Source organism: Kryptolebias marmoratus, linkage group LG4 (genome assembly GCF_001649575.2).
Source record: "Kryptolebias marmoratus isolate JLee-2015 linkage group LG4, ASM164957v2, whole genome shotgun sequence".
Classification (NCBI taxonomy): Eukaryota; Metazoa; Chordata; class Actinopteri; order Cyprinodontiformes; family Rivulidae; genus Kryptolebias; species Kryptolebias marmoratus.
In genome coordinates, this window is record NC_051433.1 from 24,274,086 (window position 1) to 24,287,688 (window position 13,603).

The following is a 13,603-nucleotide window of genomic DNA, read 5'->3' on the forward strand; positions in this document are numbered from 1 at the left end:
AGAAAAAAAATCAACCAACACTACCAAAAACATAACCTAACATTAACGTAACCTTTTTTGGTGAGATCAAGCATGCGTGGCTGTACAATATCAAAAGCACACTGCAACTACTCAGGAGAATGAGAAGGGTAGAACTGCAGCCGTAAATGACAGTATCATCAGCATAAAAAGGAAACTGTGCATTTAAAACATTTTGATCTAAATTCTTCTTAACAGAAATCAAAGTGGAATCAAAGTGGGCCCAAAACCGAACCTTGAGGGACCCCTGGCATGACATGACCACGATAATTCATTAAACAAAATACCATCACATCTAATACATTTAGTCCTCGCAGATTTTATTGTCCAGTGATTCAATTATGTCATTAACAACCTTTAAAGATGTCGTGATGGGGCTTTGTTGTTATCTGAAGCCAGATTGGTACGAGGACAGAACGGTATTATCACTTACAAAGACTTTTAGTTACTTACTTCCCTACCCTTCAAGAACTTTTGAGAAAGCAGATAAACTGGAAATGGGTCTATAATTGTCAAGAGAAGTAGGGTCCCCCTCCGTTTAGCAGTGGCTGTACATGGACAGACTTCCAAACTTTTGGGATGACATTTTAGAGTGAGAGTGAGATTCAAAAGGATTGTTAAAGGTTTTGCAATGAAATCAGCTGCAAGTTTCAAAAAGTGGGACTACAACTTCTCTGGACCTGCAGGTTCTTTGGTGTCGAGGGAGAAGAGAGCTTTGCAAACTTCACCCACAGAAAAAGGAACAAAATCAAAGGACTGATCATTAAAAATAAACTCATCGGTCACGCCAGAAGAAGGCGAGGCTTTTAAGGCTGGGGACCAATTAAACATTGAGCTGGAGGCAATGAAGTGCTCAGTGGAAGGTTTCAGCATAACACATCTTTCAGAGACGGATACTTTATACTTGATAATGCAAGGAAGGACATCATTCGTAACAAGTGTCAGTGGATGCAGTGTTTTTAATAGCTTTGCAAAATTTTCTGGAATTATTTAAGTGAACAGTTGTTGCAGACAAACAAAATTCAGGCCTCACCCGTTTGATAGAAGTGAAATGGTTATGTAGCTGTCCGAAGTGAAGTCAATCTGCCACAAACCGGTTTACTCACCTTTGCCCAAGTCAGATCTCTCTCTTGAAGTAAGGCAGCAAAGTCAGGGGAGAACTAAGCGTTACCTCAACCTCTGAAAAGGAGCCCGTTTATCTACTAGACGCATAAACCAAATTTTAAAAAAGTTTCCAAACATCTCCAACATCACGGTTAATTTGATCCCAGTCATAAAGAAAGAAATCCTTGATCAGAAAAATGAAGTGCTCATTTTTAGCTGCATCGAGACAAGGTGTGTTTACTGCAAAAAAAGGATACAGAATAGTAATAAAAGCATACTTCTTCACCTGTTAAGCACAGAGGTGGACTAGTCATGCTTTGGGTTTATGCTAAGGCTCGTGGCACAGGAAACAATTCACTTGTGGAGCTATAAAGCTAAATGAAAATTTTAGAATTTGAAATAAAAAAGATAACCACAAAAACCTCGTTTTGAGCCCTTTGAAAATCAGGTTCAATGTTTTTTATTATTTTTTAATTTATTGCTTACAGTTAGTAAAGGTTTTGACAATGACATGCCACTGTACAACGGGAAGTCCACATTTTTCTAACAACTTCAGTTTGATACACAGTATGTGCAGTTCAGTGCGGAGGTAATGAGTGAAAGGGTACAGACAGATTCTCTGTAGATGTTAGAAAATATATTTAAAAAAAAAAAAGAACAGTCTGTGTAATCTAATTATGTACAAGAAAGATGGAAAAAGACGAAAATTAGAGTGCTGTAGCCTCTGGCTTCTTTCAAAGGTCCTCACTGTAGCTGCGTGGGGGTTGGGGTTAAAACCACTGGCGTTTTTGAATAATTAACTTTTTTGTACAACTTTGTATTTGTTAGTTGTATTATTCAGATGGGTTTGGCCTCAATGGGAAGTCTTTTGGGTCTCAAAGAAAACATTTGTCAGGCAAACCATCAGCTATTTATCCATTCGGTTGAGCCGATTTTCAGTTTTTTGAGCAATAAGTGAATATTCAAAAATGTTCTTTGTAGAGTTTTTACCACAATTACAATTCTACATTAAGACATGTTTTCTGTCCCATCTCAGGTGGGACAGCAATAACACTAATGCAGAAATAATGAACTGTTTGCATAAAAAAAGAGACTTTAAACACAGAGGGATGTAAGAGCCACAAAGTGTTCTTCATAGGGTCAGTGATTGTTCCGTGGACCAAGAAACACCAAGAAAACTTGTATTCTCAGCTCCATTTTATTGACGTAGTCCATACACTGCAAAACTTGTGTTCACAAAGAAAAGAAAAACTGTCCCTTTATTGCAATGATCAGTCCAAAATTGAACTATAAAAGTAACGTGACAAGAAAATACCAGCCTTCTTCAAATAATTTAGGCATTTACCGGAAAAAAAAAACCAGCTGTAGGTTAAGAGGGATTAGATGTTAGGTGAGCAGCCCAGATTATGACAGAATGACAAAAAAAAAAAAAAAATGGATTATATATTTTTTTTAAAAGTCCTTTCTCAACATGAAAAGAAGCAAATCTATTTATTGGACACTTGTTTTTAAACAGCAGTAGACAGTACATACGTTTATCTCATGGCTACTGAAACTACCCCCGTTTTATTTGACTGCCTTAAAAATAAAAACTTCAACATAATCTCAATCTGGGGGTAAAGCATGACCTATGTGAATTCATGGAAGTAATACTGTGCTTTTGGGGTTACGGTGGGACACAGTGCAGTGAGGAAAACGACCAGATTTTTTTGTAAGCAGAAACAAGTAGAGACCAGTACAAAGAAGCAGAAAAAAAAAGTAGGAAATGTAGGAAAGCTACATTTAGCAGAGCACAGACTGCTCTACAGGAATATTTCATCCAGGTTGTGCTAAAACGATCCCAGAGACATGTTTGTTGAAGGGTTTGTGTTCAAGGTAAAGCCGCTGAACTAGTTTGAGCCACGTCTGCACAGGGAGCTAAACTCTGACTCTTAATGATGGCTTGACTGAGGAAACCTGTGACTGAAATCAACCCAGTCATGTGCAATATTTCCAAGTCCATCTTAATTTAAGTTCGATGAAGACGAGTATTCCAAGAAACCGAAAAGGGGACGCTCTCAACATCCAAGTTGACAGAGCCCAGGCGAATAAAAACCTTTTAATTCTTACGGTACGGACATTTTAAAAGAGCAGAAGAGTGCTTTGGCACTAAACAAGCCGACTGGATCGTGATGGGAATGCAAACATTTAACAACTAAAACATCCTAGGTTATGTAACTCGATAAAGAATGACATGTGGGGTCCACAGGCAGAAGGTGACACCGTGACAGTGCAGTTCAGTAAAGCAGGAAAGCCACGGCTAACACAAACAAATGAAATTTTGGATGGGATTTACACTGAAAGTACATTCTCTGAGGAGTTCAGAGCTGCAGGACCCATAAGGTAAAACAAGGCAGCAGTCATTAAAAGCTATAAAAATATATTGATAACATTTTCTTGTTGAAAGCAAAAAAATATCCTTAACTAGGTGGTGGATGTCGCCTTTATGTCAAGGCAGGTTCAGAGTTCAGGTTTTCGTTTGTTTGTTGTTTTCTTTTTAAAAAGTGCATCACAATCTAATGTCTTGAGCGTCCTCCCTCAAAGGCATGATGATCCATGTGAGCTGAGAAAGTCAGAAAAAAAACAAAACAATTGGGTTAAAAATCTTTAAATATAGCATTTAAACTAATACAAATTCTGGTAGGTTGTTTTTTGACATCAAATATAAAAGTAAGAGCTTTAATTTCAGTCAAAAAGCTTGAAATGTTTATTATTTGTTTTGGTTGATAATCACAAAACAAAAAGAAAAAAAAAAAAATTGCCCTTGTCTTTCCCAGGCAGTGACACGCCTGGGTTAAAAATTACCCAAAAAGAAAGTACACCCTCTGTCAAATTCTAATATTTTCTGTATCAGAACAATAAAAAAAAAAAAAACAAACATTGCTCTAACCAAGTCTTCAAACTGAGTTATACAATCTAAAATTAAATGACACATGACATACAGTCAGTTCTAAAATTGACATATTAGGACACCATTTAAATCTAACCTTGAGTGAACAAAAACCACAGCAGATTCCATCGTGACATTATTTATTTGACCAAAATGGAAAAGCTGTGTGTAAAAAAGCGGAGTACATCTCAGCAGCTCGGAGAACCACCTTTAGCCGCAATAATCTGAAGTAGTGGGTGAATTTTAGCCCATTCAGTTCATTGAGGTTTGGAGACATTGGTTTCAACACAGCGTTTTAACTGGTTGAGGTCTGGATTTTGACCGGGTCATTGCAGCACCTTGATTCCTTTCTTTGTGAGCTGTTCTGTTGCAGATTAGCTGCGTTGTTTTGGAATCGTTGTCCTGAAGCATCCTGACCCAGTTTGGTCCGAGCTTCAGCTGTCGGACTGATGGCCTCACATCGGACTTTAGAATCCTTTGCTCTACAGAGTTCAGGGTCGACTCAATGACTGCAAGGAACCCAAACCATCAACCCTCCACTACCGTTCTGGCAGCTGGTATGAGGTCTGTGTGATGTGTTTACTTTTTGCCAGACATGATTAAACCCCCCTACATTGGTCTCATCTGTCCAAAGGACTTTGTTCCAGAAGTCTTCAGCTGAAACTTTACAAAGTCATGCCACCATGTTGTTTTTAGAGAGAGGAGGCGGTCTCCTGCAACCCTTCAAACAAGTCAGACTTGTTCAGTTTTTTTCTAATTGTCCTGTCATAAACTTTTACCTGCTAACTGAGGCCTGTAGAGTCTGAGAAGGAGCTCCTGGGCTTTTTGCAATTTTTATGAGCAGTGTCTGGGGGCCATTGGGGTGAAACTGCTGGGATTTCCACTCCTGGGAAGACTGGCAACTGCAAATGTTTTCCACCTGTAAATAGTCTGCCTGACTGTAAAACGATGGGCTCTAAAATGTTTGGAAATGACCTTTAACCTTTCCCAGATTGACGGGCAGCAGCAGTTGTTTCTGTTGGACCAGCGGTGCCCAACCCTGGTCCAGGAGGGCTGCTATCCTGCGTGTTTTTGTTGTTTCCCTGCTCCAACACACCTGGTTCAGCGGCTGACTTACCCCTTCAGCAGGTTTTTAAGTTCTGCAGAACTTAGTCATTCATCAATTCCAATCAGGCGTGCTGAAGCAGAAAAACAACAAAAACATGCAGGATAGCAGCCCTCCAGGACCAGGACTGGACACCACTGTCTTAGGTTATTGCTGTTGTTTTCCCGGCTTGGCATTTTGTCAGTAAACATCAACTTAGAACTGAATGAGGGTGTACGTACTTTTTGTTATAACTGTATGTAAATACACTAAGTGAAGCAGGTTGAAATTCTTAATATGCACAGTTGTTTTTTTTTTTCTTTGGTCCATCTCAAACGTTACAGCTAAATCCAAATGTACACATAACTAGAAACAAAACATGTATACTTACGCTTATAAAAAACAGCTTTAAATGATATATAAGGGAGCAGCTCATAGACTTTCCCCAAGATATTTGATTCGTTAGCAAGAGATGCGTCTCTATTCCATATCTGTACAACATCTTCCCGATCTCGAACACTAACGCTGACGCCCACGACCTCATCATCTGGAACACATGAGAACAAACAGCAGCAGGGTTAACGACGGACCCGTTTCCCCCGGCGAGACGCGTTTTCATTTCTTTTTCTCCTTGTCGTACCTGAGGCGCAGTAATCTGCAAACTGCTCGCCGATAGTAGCAAGTAACAACTCTTTCCAAACTGTAGACTGAAGTGCAAAAGCACAAGAGGAAGTCATTACTGACGCAGCTACATTAGCACGGAAAAGGGCAGACAAACAGAGAACAGCACCTACACTGTTTTCTTTTGGGATTTTCATCTTCCATACACCTCCTTTTGCATTACTTTCTTCTTCCCTGTTGGAATAAAACATACACGAGAATTAAACCACGGTGATGCGTATCATTTTACTTTTAAACAGAAACACTCACCACAGTGGCCTTCGCTCTCCACGCATTAAATGGTAGCTACACCTCAGAGGCAGGGCCGTGACAGGAGGGATGTTGTTATACACACTCCAGAACGTCTGCAAACAAACAAAAAAAACATCATTCTCTGCCTGATACTGCATGGTTAGTTCTGAATTTATGAAACAAATATTAATGTTTATAGATACGTTTTCAAAGCTTAAAAAAAGGAACAACAAAAAAAAAAAAGAAGGCAATTTCCTTGTTGAAACTGTGACCCTGTGGTGTGTGTGCTGGTGCTCTCTGCTGGACGAACCACGGATCTTACTTCTGCCTTCCCGTACCACACAATCCTGTCACATGCACATTAAGACTCATATACGGCACTTGTGAGACATTTCATAAGACCCAAATGATTGATTATTTGAATGAATGTGCCCATTATTGTGTGACATTAAGATTTCACCAAAATCGGATGAGTAAAGCTTTAAAATTAAATATTAACAATGGCAAAAAACAGTAAAAGTTAAACACACACACAGATACATATATATATATATATATATACACATTTATTTATATATATATATATATATATATATATATATATATATATATATATATATATATATATATAACAAAGATGATTTTCTTTTATTTCCTGTTTGTTTAAAAAAAAAAAAAAAAAAACTCAGACCACAACAATAAGAACAGAACCAACTGATGATCACTGTTTACCAAATTTGTTGGAAAACATCTACAAATCATCACAAATTCAAAACTGTCAAATAATCCAAATAATCTAAGGAGAAGCGCTCAATCTGCTTAATATATCCAGTCGTATTTTTTATGTGTGAAAAAAAAAACAAAAAACCTCCCCTTAATTAAAGGCCAACCTTCATTATTGCTGTTAACTTACTGCAGCTGCTGAATGACGTTTTATGCATTCAGAAGCACCGAGGAAACAAATCCATCATGAAAGAATTTGACCACTTGTTTGTATTTTTCTGCGCCGGAACATCAAAGTCGAGCCGACTGTCAGCTTATATATTTGGCGTTTTCTTTAACAAAAGGCAGGGTTTGCTCACACTGCAGCAGAGCAACATGTGATCACAGATTTAACATCCGGAGCGTTTGGCTGTCTGCTTCTTCTAAGCTCAAGCTCATTTGTGGAAAAACTTCCCCACAAACCCTAAACCCTGCGCCAGATTTCTCAACATCAAATCTAAAGGCTTTATGCTTCTTTCTTTTCCATCTCAAGGCTGCAAATTGTATCTAAAAAAAAAAAAAAGAAAGAAAGAGTGGTCAAAGACTCAGGAGTTAACTAGAGCCTAAACTGTGTTTGCTAACTTGAGCCATTTTCACACATGACTGGAGAGTTTCTGGAGGATGTGTGGAGAATTTGGTCAACTTTTAATCCCAGCTGCCGTTTCAAATATCCACCTCACAGACGGAGGTTCTTCGCTGGATAAGAGCAGCGACAGGCGGGCAGAGGGAGGAACTGCAGCCTCAGGTGTTGGACGAGGCGCCTCATTGGCCGACTTTGTCTCACAGTCAACACTACGCACGTTTTCAGGGTATTATTCAGCACAGCTGGCTGATAAATCTCCACAACAGGTCCGGAGGAAACTTCATGGAAGCCACCACCCTCCACACACACACACACACACACACACACAGAGCTCTGATGATGATGGAACAAACATTTTGCTCAACATTTAAAAAACAGAGATTTGCTCCATATAATAGAATAAATAAAAGAGGATATCTGAATCTAAGGCACAGTGGGGCAGAGGTTAGAGCTATTGCCTCACAGCAGGTAGGTTACAGGATCTCTTCCCCACCTGGGGCCTTTCTGGGTGGAGTTTGCATGTTCTCCCTGTGCTCACGTGGGTTTACTCTGGGTTCTCTCCCACAGACAAAAAAACATGCATGTTATGTTCATTGGTATCTGTAAAAATTGTCCCTGACTGTATGTCTTGTTTGTCTCCATGTGTCCCTGTGATGGACTTGCAACCTGTCCAGGGTGTCCCCCGCCTCTTGCACACTGACTGCTGGAGATAGACACCAGGAAAGGAGAAGCGGGTAAAAGGAAATGGATGGATGAAGCAGAAGAATAAATATTTCTATAAAAAAAATTGGTGTCACATTTGGACTACATGTTGATATTTCCTGCTTCATTTCTTCCCCACCCACTGAGTCCACTGTAGCTTCAAGAGCCAATAAACTGTTGATCTCCTCCATCATGGGCGCCCCTCTCACACCGCTAAGATCCTGTGCACACCTGGCACTACAGTCCCTCCGCAGCTATCAGAATGCATCCAGAAAATGTTAAGACACACGTCTGAACAGCCTAAAAGTGCACTGAATCCGTTTTCACCCAGACCACCTATGAAAGGTTGCGTTGCGTTCTGTTCACCTCACACAAAGCGTATGTTTTGGTAGTCTGAGCACAACCCGCCCTGAGTCGAGCTGTGACTGTACACAAGCAGCAGGGTTGTTACCTGGACACCTTTAAGTTAACAAAAAAAAGTTCACTCAGCTGTCAGTTTCAGAGATAATTAAACAGGCTTCTACGAAAAAGCTCTGAACTCTGAAGATATGAATTATTGTTGCTTTTTGGGGTTTTTTATTGGTTAAAGGTTTCCGTGAACTGTCGAGTGTAGTACCGCAGTGTGGTGAGTTTCTTTAGATTGTTTGTTCTGATTGGTTTTGGACCCGCTGTGGTCACTGTGAGCTATAATGTGCTGTCAATCACAGAACAACAGTCTGAGCAGCGTTATGTAGCTTTACGTTCACCTAAATAAACACAGCGCCGACGCTGTGTGTTCACAGTGACGTGTCAAATAAACTCTGCGCTGAGGTTTTCTTCAGTCTTTGCTGTAGACCTATGATTTAAGGCCACATCCTGCTCTCGACCACTCTGCTCCTGAAGTGAAAAAGCTCTCCAGGGCGACTCACCTGAACGGTTTGCACTGTGTAGATCTTCTTCAGGTTGGATTCGCATTCTGCAGCCGTTGTGCCCGGTAAGGACCTGGGGGAACAAGTGAAAACTGTTCAGACGAGAGTCACGGGTAGCCAGAAAACACCCGAGCGCTGACACACACAACCGGCAGGAGCTGCTTTTAAATGAGCGTCACACGGCTTTACTGCAAAGGATGGGCTTTTGCACGCTGTCATAGATCATATGAGCCACGGGGTAATTAAACACAAAGTATGCAAGTACATGACTCGTGGACTTCAACCACATAATTTTGTTTTTTCTCTTGTGTTTGTTTTATACTTTTAGAGGACCATAATTCCAGTTAAAACACTAATATATATAATATATATATATATACACACACACACACACACACGTTGGAATAATTGGGAATCTGCATTGATTATAAATAGGAAAAGTACCCAGAATTCCAAGTGTCATCTACTTGTTTACTTCCTGTTTGAACTTTTGCTCCAACAAAACCTGATTGATTTTCTTGAAGGTGCAAAAAAACAAACTTTTCCAACAACCAAACAGACTATGAGTTCATGTTTTCAACTACCTATGATCCAAAAATCAACCAGTCTGATTCGTCAGCAAGTTGTTTCCCCCCCCCCCAACAACAACAAAACCTTGAAATAATACTGAGATTACAAATATCTGCAGTAACAAACTCAATCTTTGGGGTAATTAAAGGTTTACTGCTAGTTCTTTAATAAAGATGACCATGACCAGATTAATATTATTCTAACCACTGAACAAAGCTTCTGAACATTCACTTAACTTTCATGGCGAAATCTGAAAATATGTCGAAATGATGCCAATTTTTGTGATGCTCACTACTCTTCACATCGTTCAATGGCAACTCAGGACATTAAAAGAGATTTACTGTAAGCTATAAGAAACAAAAAAAGGTTATCCTGAACTTGATCAAACGGTGCAGTTTGGAAGAGTTTACAGATATATTGATATACAGTTTTGAACTGTAGGTCCACACTAAGGACCTACATTAAGCTGGCTGTAGTTTCTGTAGACTTCGTAGTCTGCACCTTTAATTATCCCCAAACTTTGAATTTTAAACCAGAATAAAATTTCTCTTTTCTATTGTCTTTTAACCCAGACACATGATCCCATTGAAAAGTTCTTTTAAACTTTTTTTAATTGAAATAATTTGTTTTAACGTGAACTTTTTCAAATTTTCGGTAGCTTACCTAATAATAAACCAACACTAGTAAATCCATAAAGAGATGAAGAGGAGTGTTATGTTAGCCGAACTTTGAAGACCTCTGTTCTGGGGCTAAATATGAAAACAAACTATAAACAAAGCATTGATAACAACCAACAATTGTGCGAGTTTATAAAAAGTGTATAAATTACACAGGGTTACGTTTTATTCTCAGCTAGTCACTTGGCACCAAAGAAAAAGTCTTATGTGGTTACACAGCAGTACAACAAAGGGCGATGTGTCTTAGCTTTACATTCGTTAGCCATTACGAGAATAAAACCGGTTTTCTTCTTAAAAACTTAAACAGCAGGGTCATTTTCGCCCCAAACTCTCCTCCTTTTATGAAACAAAAACTTCCTTCAGCTGCTCGGTTAAATAACAGTGAGACGTTCACTTGTCCCTCTGTGTGTAGGACTTCTTAAAACCAGCATATTACTGCAAGGCTGCAATTATATAAAGCTGTCTGGGGCTGTTGGAATGTGTACAGAGAAACGAGGTCAAAGTAACCCCTAAAATGCAAACATTTCCCCTCGCTGGGGTTTTGCTCCTGGAGGCCTTCGGAAAAGCTGTGGCCTTGGCTGGTGTTTTTCCTGCGTCGCCCCCCTCCCCTGCTCCGTCCCGGGGCTCCCAACTCAGAGACAACACGGAAGAAAGCCTGAAAAATGCTACCTGTCCAGCCAAAACGTCCAAGGTGAGTGCAAAGGCAGCGTCGTTGTGTCGCCTTCTCGCTGTTTCTTTGTGATGTTTTCCAACTCTCTCTCGTCGATGTCAATGTTGTTCTCGGAGGGGACAGTCTGGCCGCTCAGGGCGCCTCTGTCCATCTGGACGTCTGTCTCAGCCGCGGGGACCGCCATTTTCAGCAGGAGACACGCTGAGGTTTCCCCAGTATTTTTTCAGAGTGAAACCTGTTAATAAAAACACCCGGTTCGGGCTTTATCTTCAGGTACCGAAACGCACTACCGCTTTTCCGCCCACCAACTGCTGACGTCTCTGCGTCACCGGGCAGAAACGTCTCCGTTGGTCCGCCCCACAGATAAGAGAACAAACGGAAGAGGGCTCACTCTGCTCAGTTTTCGGCCGACCTTCATCACAAACAAACGAGCTAAACTTCCCCAAAGTTGTAATTAAACAACACAACACAAATATTTCTGAAGCGAAACGACCGAAAAACCGTCAAAAGGTTGAGAAATGCAAATGTAGCTTACTTTTCCTAACCAAATCCAATATAAACAGTTCATATTTATTCCACTAGATGGCGCTAACTTCACTTGGTAAAAGCACATTTTGTTAGAATTTCTTCGTTTTGCTTTTTTCATGTGTTCAGCTATTCACTACTAGCCAATGCAAAGCTTTCTTTATTTAATAGCTACTCGAGTATCCATTTGATCCTAAATAGAGCACGGTTGTATCTGTAAGTGGATATATTTATTATGTGCAGAACGCCTAATGTGTTAAAGTACACATTTCTGTAGTATTTTGGTATATTTGTCCTTTACAGTGTGTGTGAATGTAATACAAAAAAAGGCAGATTCAACTATACGACTCGACATATTCAGTCAAGTTGAGAGTTAAGTCTGAGTTGAAGCACCCCTTTTCTCGTGCATTATATTTTGTGCTGGGAAACAATAGTAAGTTTGTACAAATGATATTTTTTATAACTTAGAGTAAGTCATCTTCTTATTACACGATCTTCAGTCTGAAGCTTGTTGCTTTTTTGTTCTGGGATATTTTTGTGAAACAACCTGTCAAACTCCAAAATCTGTTACGTTTACACATTACTTAAACTGAAATTATATGACACTTTGTCTTCTATTTTCACATTAGTCTGTACATTTTATTTTCTGTTCTGAGTTTATTTAAGCCATTTAAAATACATCATAAGCTTTTGCTTTCAACCTTCTCGAACCTCCTGCTGCAGTTGCCCAGTTTTAATCCAATCGTAACCATTTTTGTGTTAAATTGCTTACATGGAATAATGTATTTTATTTTTCCAGCCAAACAACTTGAATTTGTACCTCCCTCCTCCACAGATTTATAAATCTGTCTGAATCTGTCTTTAACAGGCTGAAAATCCAGAAAGGGTCTAGTGAGTGTTTATTATCCCACCAGATATTTGTGAGTAAGCTGATTAAAACCTGCATGAGGCTGGTTACAAAGGCTGTGTGTGTGTGTGTGTGTGTGTGTGTGTGTGAATCACTGCAGTAGCAGCAGGTGAAGTCTTGTCACGTGAGGGCAGCTTTAGTTCAAAGTACGCACGCCACGCTGAGAGCAAACTTTGATTATTTAGCTTTACATTTTCTGTTTTCATCCACAAGTTTTTCACGAGACGTTAAAAATGACATCAGGAATTTTTCAGGAACTCTTCCCAAAAGTTTCATCAAATCCTCTAATGCCACCTTTAAAGTCAAGAGAGCCATTTCTGCCACTTTCCCCACTAAATACAGCTTTCCCAGACCTGCAAAACCTCCTTGAAACTGAAATAACACAAGTCATTTTTGAATTTTATTAAAATAATATGTTTGTTTGTTGACAATCTAAAATGAAAGAACTAAAATAAACTGTTGATATTTATCAGTATTTGTACATTAAGACAAAGAAAAAAGCAAACTTTTAGGAAGAGGGGAAACCATTTTGTTTATACCCCTCTGATAAATGTAGAAAACTGGATCAGGAAACTGCTATATGTCTCAAAGAGCCACTGCAGAGGAACCAGTCACATGTGGCCCCAGAGCCATAGGTTGCAGACCACTGCTCTAAGGCAGCTGATATACACACATGGATACATTTGTTGGTGCCCTTCCACAACATATATATCTATATATAAAATATAATGATATAACTGGAGCCAAAAAGCTCCAGTTTTGTGTCACCAGTTCCAGAAATCTTTCCCAGAAACTTAGTTTTTTGTCCACCTGGTTTTTGATGAGTTCCTGTTTGGTTAGTTTGTGTTTTTCTGTCAGTAGCTGAGCCCTTCTCCTTCCATGGAGCTCAGTATGATTCAAAATACATCGAAGGATGCGGTCAGGAAGTGATATGCTTTGACCCTGGAGTGGTTTTGGATGGTTTCCTCGGCTCCTTTTCTACCGTCTGCACCATCTGTCTGATCCACCTGGGGTTGCATTTCCTCTTGCGTCCACATCCTGGGAGCTTGGCTCCTGTCCCAGGAACCTTTATAGTTTGTAATACTCCTGTCAGCTGAGGTCAGAGGAACATGAAGCTGCTTGGTCCTTTTATCGTGGAGGTCTGGGCTCTCTCTGAGCTGCTCAGACAGACCTTTGTTTCTTTCTGCACAGAACAATAACAAACTACAAAATACCCAGTGGCTGTTTGTTCTCTTTAAATAAGCTGAATGGC

The 13,603-nt window shown here is 39.8% G+C and overlaps 1 protein-coding gene across 1 annotated transcript; it reads right to left on the minus strand.

The window, feature by feature from the left end:
• Positions 1–2,301: 2,301 nt before the first annotated feature.
• LOC108242219 (eukaryotic translation initiation factor 4E type 3) lies at positions 2,302–11,245 on the minus strand. Its single transcript, XM_017426942.3, has 7 exons — positions 10,919–11,245; positions 9,003–9,075; positions 6,066–6,160; positions 5,930–5,990; positions 5,776–5,842; positions 5,527–5,682; positions 2,302–3,724 (listed from the first exon to the last, which is right to left on the minus strand). The coding sequence occupies exons 1-7, from the start codon at positions 11,101–11,103 to the stop codon at positions 3,678–3,680; spliced, it is 684 nt and encodes a 227-aa protein (XP_017282431.1). The 5' UTR covers positions 11,104–11,245; the 3' UTR covers positions 2,302–3,677.
• Positions 11,246–13,603: the final 2,358 nt, after the last annotated feature.